This window comes from Mesocricetus auratus, unplaced genomic scaffold, assembly GCF_017639785.1.
Source record: "Mesocricetus auratus isolate SY011 unplaced genomic scaffold, BCM_Maur_2.0 Super-Scaffold_100006, whole genome shotgun sequence".
In the NCBI taxonomy this organism is placed as follows: Eukaryota; Metazoa; Chordata; class Mammalia; order Rodentia; family Cricetidae; genus Mesocricetus; species Mesocricetus auratus.
Genome location: NW_024429190.1, coordinates 105,663,799 through 105,676,229, shown reverse-complemented (window position 1 = coordinate 105,676,229; position 12,431 = coordinate 105,663,799). Strand labels below are relative to the sequence as shown.

Below are 12,431 nucleotides of genomic sequence, written 5' to 3'. Positions count from 1 at the left end.
AGAGAGCACTTCCCGACTTCATGGAGTTGCTTGGACCAGCCTGGCTGCTGGATGTCTTCCCTTAAACTGATTCTTGGATGGGGCAGGCCGGGCTCCCCTGCTCCCAAGGCTCAGCCCCTCTCCTTCTCTTCTCTCTTAGGCTGTTGAGACCTTGCAGTAGCTACGGACCCCCCACCCACCCAGCCCCAAACTGTACCCGCGTCAGTCAGTGTAGGCCACGCCCATCACTGTTGCCCATAGCAGGGCATTAACAGTGAACAAATGTGTCTCTTGTTTATTTATCCCTAGAACGGGTGTGAAGGAAAAGCAGGGGTAAATTTCTCATGGCTCCTTTGCAGAAGGACTGGTGCAAACCAGCAGGAGGGAGCCAGGGTTCTCTAGCCTTAACCAGAACTTTTTTCTCTCTCTGAGCCTCAGTTTCCCATCTGAAGACCAAAGATGTTGGCCCGCGTGCCCTCATTTGCTGGCATTCATTTGCTTCCCAGGCTGCTGTTATGCACAGCTAACAAGGCCTGGAAAACCTGGCTGTGGCTCCCCTGCATCGCCTTTCCCTTTGCATCATGCGCTGCCAACTTCCTGGCATCCCTTAAGACTGGTTGCTTAAGAAGTTACCTGTAGGAGAGCGGTACAGTTGGCAAAGTATATTCCAGGCAAGTGCTAGTGGGTATAGACCTAGCCCAGCTGGAGGCGGTGGGGACCAGGCTTGTCCTGGGACTGAAGCCTGGCAGGTGCACCCTTGAGCGCGCTGTATTCTCAGTTTTGCGGGCGGAGGGTCGGATGTCCAGAAGCAAATGGAGACAGATTCAGCCCAGGATCCAGAGGCCTGAGGTCGCTTGTCTTGGAAGGGAATCTCTGCTTATCTGTTCTTTCTGTTATCTTTCCCTTTCTAATCCACCTTAGAGCCCCCTCCTCGTCTTCCTGACTCCTCTCAGGGTCAGCTTCTCTCTTGCTCTAGAGGCGCTTTCAAAGGGCTTCACGCTCTGTGTGCACAGATGGGGGTGGTGTGTGGAGCGCCTTACGCGAACTGATTGAGCTGCCCGACGAAGCCAGCAGGGGTCGCTAGCGAACAGTCTCGGGGGGGCGTGGCGGAGGCTTGCGCGGAGAGGGCGTGGCCCCGAAGTCAGCCGACCAATAAAGGCGGCGGCGCGTGGCCGAGGTATCGCTTCCTGGGTCGTGCGACCTTGTCGCTGCTCCTGCTCCTGCTGCTGCTGCTGCTGCTGCCGCGAGTTCTTCGCGCGCCTTCTCCCGCCTGCCCGCCCCGCGACCGCGATGCTGGCGCTGCGCTGTGGCCCCCGCCTCCTGGGCCTGCTCTCCAGCCCGCGCCCCGCGCCGCTGCTCCTCTCCGCGACCCGCGCCTGCAGCGACGGCGGAGCACGCGACCCGAACTCCTCCTCCCGGAACCCGCTCGTGTACTTGGACGTGGGCGCCGACGGGCAGCCGCTCGGCCGCGTGGTGCTGGAGGTGAGGACCCTGGACCCGACCTGCCGGGTTTGGGCTTAGGACAAACCTCGGTCCCCGTTCTGTGCCTGGCACGCCGGGTGACCTTGGGCCTCTTTGCTCCCTTGCAAACCCTGGACCTCAGTTCCCCTGTCTCAGAGAGGCGACCTCAGTTTGGTCTCTCCCAAGGCTTCAACACCCTTGAGGAGTGTGGAGGTCAGACGGAGGGCTTGTGTAGAGGGAAAGGTCAAGGTCAGTTCGCACTGAGTGACAGCCCCACTGGCGGGCCAGTGCCGAGGTTGGGGCTTCCGAGACCCTCTGAGTCCGAGGCTGGACCCAGAACTCTTGAGGTGTGGGTGTCTAAGGCCCAGGTGTTGCCTAGTTCTCCCGTAGTGGCCTGTGTTTAATGCCCAGAGCACTCCGATCCGCCTCTCTGGCTACTTAGGAGGAGGCATTCCGGGAATTCAAGTGGGAAGGTGGTTCAACTGGGAGCCCAACCCTCTCGGCTCTCTGAGGCTCCTGTTCAACCCTTAAAAAGAGAAGTAAGAAACAGTCACCTAGAGTTGCCTTCATTTTAAATGAAGAGACCAGATAGTGTTGACCGATCGATCGATCGATCGATTTATTGGGGAAGGAGGGGCCTGGTATTTATTGTTACTCCTCAGTTTCCCCTTTTGGAAGATGAGGAGCACCTCCCTCACCCCATTTGGTGAAGAGGGATTTTTGTTGTTTTTGGTTTGGTTTGGTTTGTTTCAAGACAGGGTTCTCTGTGTAGCCCTGGCTGCCCTGGACCTTGCTCTGTAAACCAGGCTGCCTTGAATAAAGGCATGGACCACCACCAAAGGATCCTTAAGAGAAGCTGAGAGGCCAAGAGGCAGACTTGAATGGGGCTGCAGTCTTTCCTAACTGTCCCCTCCTTCCCTCCCGTGAGCCTCATTTTTCTCTCTGCACTGAGGAATGGCAGCTGGTTCTATGATACTCTTGGTTCAGGAACTCATGATTTGGGCCTCCAGCTGCCAATTCTGCCCCCCGGAAGAGGGCCAGGATGACACTGGTCTCTTCTGATAGACAAGAAACTGAGGCTGCCTCCAGCAAACCTTGGGTTCAGGAAGCAGCTGCCCGAAATGATAGCTGCTGTGGCTGTTGTAGAAGGATTGTGTGTGTGGGGTGGGTCATAGGAAAGGAGTGGTCCTGTGGTTCTTTCTCAGGATGCCTTGGCCCCTGGGTGTGAGTGGCGAGGGGGCTCCCCCCCCCCCCCCCGCACCTCCTGGACTAACCATCCTTTTTTTGTTCCTTTTCCTTCCCGTAGCTAAAGGCAGATGTCGTGCCCAAGACAGCAGGTAAGACGGAGTTGGAAAGTGAGCCAGGCAAGGCTGATGGGCTTGGGGGAGGAGTTAGGGCTCAGATTATGACAGTGTGGGGGTTTTGACTTAAGGCCAGTTGCTGAGTTCCCCGAGGCAGCCTTTTGTCCCTGTCTGGACCTTTCTGTCAGCTCTGCTAGGCAGTCTGAGAGCAACTAGACATCTCAGAACCAGGGCTCGTGTAAGCTCCCAGAGATAGCCTCCAACCCCTTCTGCATGCTGGATGGCACGGGGCAGGGTTAGGTACATAGTCTTTGGGCTGCTCGCCCTGTTATTCTGGCTGGCACAGCTTAGAGCTTGCATTCTAGTCACAGGTCAAGGCAGGGAAGTATGTGATCAGGAATGGACTCAGGAGGACGGGCAGGGTCTCTACACACACACACACACACACAGCTCACCTGGGGGCCTGGCGGGGAGGTGTGGCCTGCCCGTAACCTGCCTCTCCCTCTTTCTTCAGAGAACTTCAGAGCCCTGTGCACCGGTGAGAAGGGCTTCGGCTACAAAGGCTCCACCTTCCACCGGGTGATCCCATCCTTCATGTGCCAGGTAACAGTAACACAGCCTCCGCTGTGAATGGAGCTGGCGGTGGAGATGCCTGGGGGAGGGGAGAGGGGTGGGGTAGGGTGGGGTGGTGGTTAGGATCACTGATAAGCAAGCAGGGGCCTAGTGTATGGCAGGGACACAGCAGGAGGCTGTCCCCACCAGAGCTGGACAGTCATCTTGGCATCCTGTGTGCCGTTGGGCATGGGAGGAAGATGGTTAAGTCAGGATCACACACGCCTGGACTTGGCGAAGGGCCTTTTCCCGGTTAAATGAACACATTCTTTAGTCACACGTTCTCCCTGTCTTACAAACTTGTCAGGTTTGAGGATAGGTGTTAGCAACAGAAACTCCCTGGGCAGACTCAAGGTCGGGGGTTAAGGATGCCAGGAGAGCTCGAGGTGGGCACAGACGTCTCCCGAAGCCCTTTCTGCCTATTCTCTCCGCTTGTAACCAAGTAGCCGTGGGTTGGGGCTGTGCCTGCTGACACTCTGTGGTGCCTGGTCACACACTGGGTGTGACAAAGAGAAGGAGAGGCAGGCGGGGCTGTGGCTAAACTCAGCCAAGTCCTGTGGCCTCTCTGCTGCAGAGGCTCCCCGGCTCCACCTGGGGTTGGTGTATGAGGTAGGCACTAAGGTGGGTATCTGGAGGTGCGCGCAGATCGGGAGAGCTTTTTATGGCTTCCGGTAGTAGCCTCTAGAGGCAAGGTGACTGGGGACACCTTATTGGTACGCAGTTCGCACCTCTGAGAAACCACAGTGTGGCCTCGGCCAACAACCGGGCACAGAACTGCTCCTGTATACTCTTCGGGACAGAAACTCCACGCAGGTCTTCCCAGGCTGCCTGAACCTTGGGCAGGCTCTCTGAGGAAGGCTGCCAGCCCACCGTGTGCCGTGTGTCTACAGAGACGTTGGGCTTGAGCTTTGGGAGGGTGATGCTGGGCCAAAGGAGGGAAGCCAGCCTGGGGAACTGGTCTCCTGCTCCAGCCCATCTCCAAGACCAGGACCCCTGGTCACCTGCTTGTGGCTCTCTTAGGAATTGTGGGTTGAAAATCAGAACACCTTAGGCATGTGGATTGCTGGAAAAAACAAAAACAAACAAACAAACAAACAAAAAAAACGAGTTCAGACAAGAAACCGGGCTTGTCATGGCGTAGCTCCAGACCCAGAGGCTTAGTTTTCGCTTTGTCCATTTTATCTCAGGCACTGGGTGGCTGTTGGCCTTGAGGGTGGGCGTTGGGTGGGTTGGGGCTGCCTTCTTAGGGGACCCACGATGCCAGCTTTGTGACGAGGCATTCTGTGTGCAGGCTGGCGACTTCACCAACCACAATGGCACGGGAGGAAAGTCCATCTACGGAAGCCGTTTTCCTGATGAGAACTTCACACTGAAGCACGTGGGACCAGGTAAGTGGGACTGTGAGCCCCTCTCTGGTGCTCTCTGCAGCTCCATCCGGACGCTGCCACAGCCGGCTGCCTGGGGGGAAGCCGTGGTCCCCAGTTTCGTGACATCCCACCATGCTGCTAGCATCAAGCAGTTCAGCATTTCTAGCTGGTTGGGTTTCCCTTTCTAATTCTGTGAAGACCAGGCTTTCTACTGTAATTCCAGCACTTGGGAGGCTGAAACAGGAGAACCCAAAGCTTGAGGCCATCTTGGGCTACATGGTGAGATTTGCTTCAACACACAAAAAACTTCCTTGGTCGAGGAGTCTTTAAGCAGAGTCCAGGGCAGAGTGTGGGAAAGCAGTGAGGCCATATCTGGGCTTCCAATCAACTCTCCCTCTGGGATCCCTCAAGTCCTTCCATCCCAGTCACTTCTATAGAAAACTAGCAGGCAGTCAGGGCACCCAAGCTCATGTTAGCGCCGATTCTCTCTGGTTCCAGAATCTACAGGCTCACATGTCCTTGATGAGTGTGAGCCATCTCTTCTTCCAAGATGAGGGGCCTCCTGGGTGACTCAGCCCCCACTCTGCTTGTCTTACAGGTGTCCTGTCCATGGCGAACGCAGGCCCCAACACCAATGGCTCTCAGTTCTTTATCTGCACAATAAAGACGGACTGGTGAGTAGCTCACACTGTAGGCCCTCTGAGGATGAAGCTAGAGGAGGTCTGTGCACCGTCGGGAAGGCAGCGTGCAGCTGGGCCATCTGCTCTGGGCCGGCGACTTGCTTCTCCTGACTGTGCGTCTGTCTGAGAGACAGGGAGAGAAACGAGGGACAGTTTGGGTTGTTGTGTGACTGTCACACCTGTGCTTCCCGGTGGTGCTGTTGACTAGAATTTGATTTGTGTCATAGCTGCGTGTGCGCACGCGCACACACACACACACACACACACACACACACACACACACACACACACACACACAGAGGTTCCTGTACCCCACACCCACATTTGGGGAAATACTTCAGTAAGTGACCTCGTGGTGGTCTGAGTAGGAGCCAGTTTGCCCGGCCTAACGTGATGCTTCCTCCTTGCCTTTTGCCTCCACCAAGAACATGCTTGTGGAATCCTGGGTACTGAGGCAGGTTTCCCTCCAACGCCATTAGCATGGCTTCCCATGGCCCCTCAACCCTTCCAGCCAGCCCCTCTCTCCCCATAAGCCGTGCTGTCAAGGAGTACCTTTCCCCCGGCAGGATGACATTTGCTAGCCTCTGTCTTCCAAGCCACGCAGGGCTGCCAGGGCCAGGCAGGTTGTTGCTGGCTCCATCTCCCTTGCTCCATCCGTGGAAGCCTTAATGCTCCTTGCAAGCTCTGCCCACAAGTTCCCTTTTCTGTTCCTGGAACTCACAAATCAAGAACTACTCAACTGTCCTGGCCCTTGGTTTGCCTGCTGAACTAGTTTGATTGTACTTTTTTTGAAGCAGCTCTGTGCCCATCATTTTCCTGGGAGGAATTAAGAATAGCTCACTCCTGGGCCGGGCGTTGGTGGTGCACGCCTTTAATCCCAGCACTGGGGGGGGCAGAGGCAGGGGGATCTCTGTGAGTTCGAGACCAGGCTGGACCGACAGCCTCCAAAACAGAGAAACCCTGTCTCGTAAAACCAAAAAAAAAAAAAAAAAAAAAAAAAAAGAATAGCTCACTCCTCAGGCCAGGCATTGGTGGTGCATGCCTTTAATCCCAGCACTCTGGAGGCAGAGGCAGGGGGATCTCTGTGAGTTCTGAGGCCAGCCTGGTCTACAAAAGTGAGTTCCAGGACAGCCTCTAAAACAATACAGTTTCAGAAACCCTGTCTCAAGAAACCAAAAAAAAAAAAAAAAAAAAAAAAGCTCACTTCTCATAGGTAAGGTCACCAGGATTCAGATCAAGCTGCCAGATCAAAGCCCAGGGTTTCCTGGGAGCCCAGCATCTTCCGGAACACAGCTGGGAGCTCACAAAGCTTCACTAAGCCTTGGGGGGTGGGGAGATGGTCCTTTGAGGATTAGTACCTTTGGCAAATAATTCTATACCGGGTGTTTCTCACTTGGCTCAACCCTCCTCACAGGCTGGACGGCAAGCACGTTGTGTTCGGCCATGTCAAAGAGGGCATGGACGTTGTGAAGAAAATAGAATCTTTCGGCTCAAAAAGTGGGAAGACCTCCAAGAAGATTGTCATCACAGACTGTGGCCAGTTGAGCTAAGTCACAGCCAAGGTGCTAGGACAGCAGCAGCCACCCAAGTGCTCCGAGCACAGGTGCCCTCAAAGAACTGTTTGTACCCACATCCTCTACTGAGCATGACGCAGGCTACTCAGGCACGCGGTCCTTCACAGGACCAGGCTGCTCTCAACTGTCCACCCTTCCTCAGATCCTGTTTCTGGGCATCAGCGTGACCATCGGGCCATGCATCCTCTCAGCACGTGTCCCCATGATCGTCATTCTTGTGTGCCTTGGGCATTGGCGTCGATGATCAGTTAGCATCCAGGGAAGGGGTGCTGGCTTTTTCCTTGACCAGTGGGGGCAGCCGTTGCTGTTCAACGCTGTCTGCCTCGCTGCAGTAATTTAATACGATTTCATAGAAAGCAAACTGTGACACTAGCTGCTCTATACTCTGTGGCCTGAGCTGGCACAACCCCCACTCCCCCTCCCCCAAGCCTGGCTTCTGAAACATAACTCAGGGCTCTTGTGAAAGTTCCAAGATCAATGCCTTTCCTCACGATTACTGTGAATCCCGCTGATTGGCTGCTGCGACTCTTGAAGGGAGCCTGTGGGATAGAAGCAGCTGGGACCTGGGGGCAGACCTGTGTGCTGGGGCTGTCTACTCAATGTGAATCCCTGTGTTGAAAACTGCCCGTATGCATACTGTTTTCCTGGCCAGCTTTGTTTTTCCTGTATGTTAAATAAATCCAATCTATCAATGGTAATATATGTAAAAGATTTCTGAAACAGTCATTTCAAATGTGATAATAAATCCTATTTTCTATAAAACTGCTGTCTCTGCCTTTAGAAAGCAGTCTGAAACGTAAGTGTTTGTGGCTTTGTTTGTTTTGAGACAAGGTCTTTGCTGTATGGTCTGGACTGGCCTAGAACTTGTTGTGTAACCTTGGCTTGCCTCAGACTCTCTCGGTCCTCCTGAGTGCTGCTGGGGTTACAGGCATGTACCCTCGTATCCAGCTGGAGCCACCTTTCAAGTTGCACGTGTAACACCCAGTCTCCACAGCCCCCACCACAAGCACTACCTACCTTTAGGTAGCTCAGCTCAGTGACCAAGTCTCAGCTTCCCTCAGCTGCATAATGTGTGCATGACACCTAGATCTCAAATTGGGTGTGATCCATGTCAGGTGCATGGCCTTGGGCCCGATGTCATCATAGCAAGCTCTTGAGTAATGACAAGAGGATGACAGTTCCCATGTATTAGATCCTTAGGAAAAAAGGAGTCTTGCCTAAGCAAGGAGCTGAGGTCCTGGAAAGTTAGGGGTGTGTCTCCCTGCCCATGCTGGGCCACTGAAATTGGGACTTCTTCATATTGCTGAATTCTCAGGGAGGGCAGGATTGGGGCGAGCAGATGACTAAGAGTTTCCTTAGGTGGGCAGGGACATGGCAAGTCAGTAGCTCCTGGAGAAGGGACTTGGGCCCTGGCTGGAGTGACTGATGCATTCATTTGGTATGGAATTCCTGAGTCAGGTAGTGTGAGGTTACTGGGTGGGCCTGGTCACTCTGAGGTCACGGTAGCCAGGCTGAGCCCTTCATACTCACAGGAGTATGATGCAGTCAGAGTCAGCTCCATGGGTTGGGAGCTTCACCGGACCAGCATAGTTTCAAAGCGGTTCTGAGAGCATCAGGCACCCTCAGAACACCCAGGTGTGATGGTGTGGGCCCTGAGGCCTGTGTCTATGCGGCACTCTCCAGTTCTTCCTATGGTGGGGCTGCCGAGGAGATTTCCCTTGAGAAGCAGATCTCAGCTGAATAACTGATCGTTGCTCGTGCAGCTTGGAGGTGAGTAAGATAAGGCTGCAGGCTGGCTGGATTGTGACTAGAGAGTGCTGGGAAGACAGCTGGCAGAGGGCAGAAAGTGCTCACACAAAGGGATTCCTAGAGGGTCACACGGGCACTTTACCACTGACCCCCAACACCTCACCTCACTTTTTCAGCTTTGAATTTGTGATTCTTCTGCCTCAGCCTCTTGAGTAGCTGGGATTATAGGCCTGTACCCAGCCCCCACCCCCCTTTAAGCAATTTACTTTAAAAATAAAAAGCATCTATTTGTAAATCTATATATTTGCTCAGTTTATAATTTATGTATTTATTTTTTTCTGGTGCTACGGAGTGATGTCTGGGCCTTGCCAGTGCTAGGTGGATGATCTACCTATCACTGAGCTGTCTTCTAGAGCATGGGTCAAAGATGTGCTGTTGCTGTCTCTGGAGTTGCCTGCTGACCTGGGGTGCCCCAGGTACCAGTGACAAGGTGTAGGGAAAGCAGGCCTCCTTGAGCTGTGACCCGCCTACTGTCAACTTCTGAGGGGGGGTCTCAGAGTTAGAAGGTGCAAGGGCTTGTGTTTTCTTCTCACTGTGAGGATGTGTGCTGTGTCTCTATCAAGCGGAATCTAGGGGTACAGCAAGCATGCACGAATTCTCTTTTATTTTTTAAAAGTTTATTTATTTATTACATATACAGTGTCTGCCTGCATGTATCCTTGCAGGCCAGAAAAGGGCACAAAATCTCATCACAGATGGTTGTGAGCCACCATGTGGTTGCTGGGAACTGAACTCAGGATCCCTGGAAGACCAGCTAGTGTTCTTAACCACTGAGCCACCTCACCAGCCCGCATGCACAAATTTTCTAGAAACCACTCCCCAAAGGCAAAGGCAAGGTCGTCCTTTGCAGTTCTCTCAGTGCTGCAGAGGTCTAACAAGGTTTTGGGTTTTTTTGGTTTTTGGTTTTGTTTTTTTGTGCAGCACTTTTTTAAGTAACACCAAAACCCCCAGCTTGTTGCTGGCCAGTATCCATTAGTACTTGATGCAGACATCAGTATCCCTCAGCACCTAATGCATAAGTGGTGAGCCTGCATCTGATTCCTAGATGCCATCATATATGACACCTTATGTATTCAAAAACCCAAAACATCACTTTTCTGAGACGCATGATAGCTTTTCAGAATGACTTCACTGAGGTAAAATTTGCACACAGTAAAATTCACACATTTTAATTGTACCATTGTACTGATTAATGACCATCAGTTAGTACAAAAAAAAAAAACAAAAATCAAAAACAAAAACCTCACTGTCTTTTCTGAACCTTCCCTTTACCTCTTTCTAGGCAGTCAGAGTTCTATCATCATTTGATGAATTTTGCCTGTTGTAGGACTTTGTGTGGAAATGGTGTCAAACAGGAGTCATTAGTTTGCACCTGGCATCACTAACATAGTGGATGGGAGACTCTAACACAGTGGGTTCTCAACCTGTGGGTCGCAACCCCATTGGAGTCAACTGACACTTTCTCAGGGGTCACACATTAAATATTTGCATCATGATTCATAGCATTAGCAAGATTACAGTTATGAAGTAGCAACAAAAATACTTTTATGGTTGGGGGACACCACAACATGAAGAACCGTATTAAAAGCTCACCCCGCATTAGGAAGGTTGAGAACCACTGCTCTAATACATGTCTGGGTTCTGCAGGATTTCACTTCATGAAAAGCAGTTTCTTCAAGTGTTTCCTAGATGTAATAAGGCCTAAGGCCTGGGACTCATGGGGTCCTGGGAGCGCATGCAGTCCCTGATCTTGGGCCATCTCTCTCTCTCTCTCTCTCTCTCTCTCTCTCTCTCTCTCTCTCTCTCTCTCTCTCTCTCTCTCTCTCTCTCTCTCTCTCTCTCTCTCTCTCTCTCTCTCTCTCTCTCTCTCTCTCTCTCTCTCTCTCTCTCTCTCTCTCTCTCTCTCTCTCTCTCTCTCTCTCTCTCTCCCTCTCTCTCTCTCTCCCTCTCTCTCTCTCTCTCTCTCTCTCTCTCTCTCTCTCTCTCTCTCTCTCTCTCTCTCTCTCTCTCTCTCTCTCTCTCTCTCTCTCTCTCTCTCTCTCTCTCTCTCTCTCTCTCTCTCTCTCCCTCTCTCTCTCTCTCCCTCTCTCTCTCTCTCTCTCTCTCTGTGTGTGTGTGTGTGTGTGTGTGTGTGTGTGTGTGGTGGTGGCACTGGGGATCAAACTCAAGACCTTATACAAGCATTCTGCTGCTGAACTTTTAACTTAGCCCAACTGGGGACTGCTGAATTGGAAACCAACTGTGATTTAGCTCAGGGATGCTAGGCTGCATAACATTAGAAAAATCAAACAATATTAGAATAAGACCCCAAAGTTACAGAATTTTGATACTACAGAAGAAACTTTTACAAAGCACAGGCAACATAGTATCAAGCTGCCTTCTAAACACTTACCCTTATCCCGATAGACTAGAGCAGCCCTCACCCCTCATGGGAAAAGCTTCTTTATGTGATCACAGAGGATGTCAGTCAGTTCAGACCCACAACTGGTCCAAGTACAGAGAATCTTTCGTGGAATTCTCAGCCTTGAATTGGACATCTAGGGCCCAGGGAATAAGGGAAGATGAAATATAAGGATTGCTTGATTATATGTATGTATGTATGTACGTGTGAATTGGAGTATGGCGTCATTTTGAGGTTAAAAGAAAACCTGGGCTGATGAGGTGGCTCTTCAGGTAAATAACGCCTTGCCACCAAGCCTGATGACTTAAGTGTGACCCCCAGAACCTACACGATGGAAGGAGAGAAATGACTCCTGCAAGTTGTTTTCTGGCCTCCACATACGTGTTGTGTGACATGTGTGTGCTTATAACACACATACACAACGGATAAGTGTCTTTAAAAGGAGAACTATAAGTGGCCAGTAAGCACATGAGAAGACACTATAAACCATTAGTCATCAGGGAAATGAAAATTAAAGCTATAATGAGATACTTCACACCCACTGAGTCGGGTAATATAAAAAGTCAGATAGTAGCAAGTGTTTGCAAGGATTTGGACACATTCTAACCTTCATGCACTCATGGTCCAGCCAACCATTCCCTCAGATGATTAAACAGAGTCACCATTTACTCAAGAGAAATGAAAACATGTATCCACATAAAAAGTTGTGGGGCTGTTTATGTGCGGTTACTAATACTGACCAAAACCAAGCATTTGTGATGCTTGCCTTTAATCCCAGGCAGAGGCAGGCAGATCTCTGTGAGTTTGAGGCCAGCCTGGTCTACAGAGTGAGTTCCAGGACAGCCTCCAAAACAATACAGAGAAACCATGTCTCGAAAAACAAAATAAAACAAAAACAAAAACAAAAAACTAATACTGACCAAAAGTTAAAGACAACCTAAATGTTCATCTTCATGAGTACAGCTGGGCCTGCTTACAAAAGATTGCCATAGCTTGGCTTGTTGACTGTTGACATTCCATTGTGGAAGGCGGGAACAGGGAGGGTCATGAGACCCCCTCTCCTGAGTATCCAGCCACTTTCCCCAGTCGGTTGGGTGCAGCTCTCCCCTAATTGAATATGACTTCAGGGTCTTAGTAAAGGACTAGGGTAATAATCTGGGGAGGGCTAGAAGAAGGGAACCTCCATCTGTGTAGCCATCAACCTATGTTAGACACATACCTTCCACTGTGGTTGCTTTGGGTCACCC

At 51.6% G+C, this 12,431-nt stretch overlaps 1 protein-coding gene across 1 annotated transcript; it reads left to right on the top strand.

The window, feature by feature from the left end:
* Positions 1–1,150: 1,150 nt before the first annotated feature.
* On the top strand, positions 1,151–7,093 carry Ppif (peptidylprolyl isomerase F). The gene is made up of 6 exons (XM_005085234.4): positions 1,151–1,461; positions 2,747–2,777; positions 3,256–3,344; positions 4,645–4,741; positions 5,319–5,394; positions 6,815–7,093. Exons 1-6 carry the CDS (start codon positions 1,270–1,272, stop codon positions 6,948–6,950), a joined length of 621 nt encoding a protein of 206 aa, XP_005085291.1. The 5' UTR covers positions 1,151–1,269; the 3' UTR covers positions 6,951–7,093.
* The last annotated feature ends 5,338 nt before the right edge of the window (positions 7,094–12,431 follow it).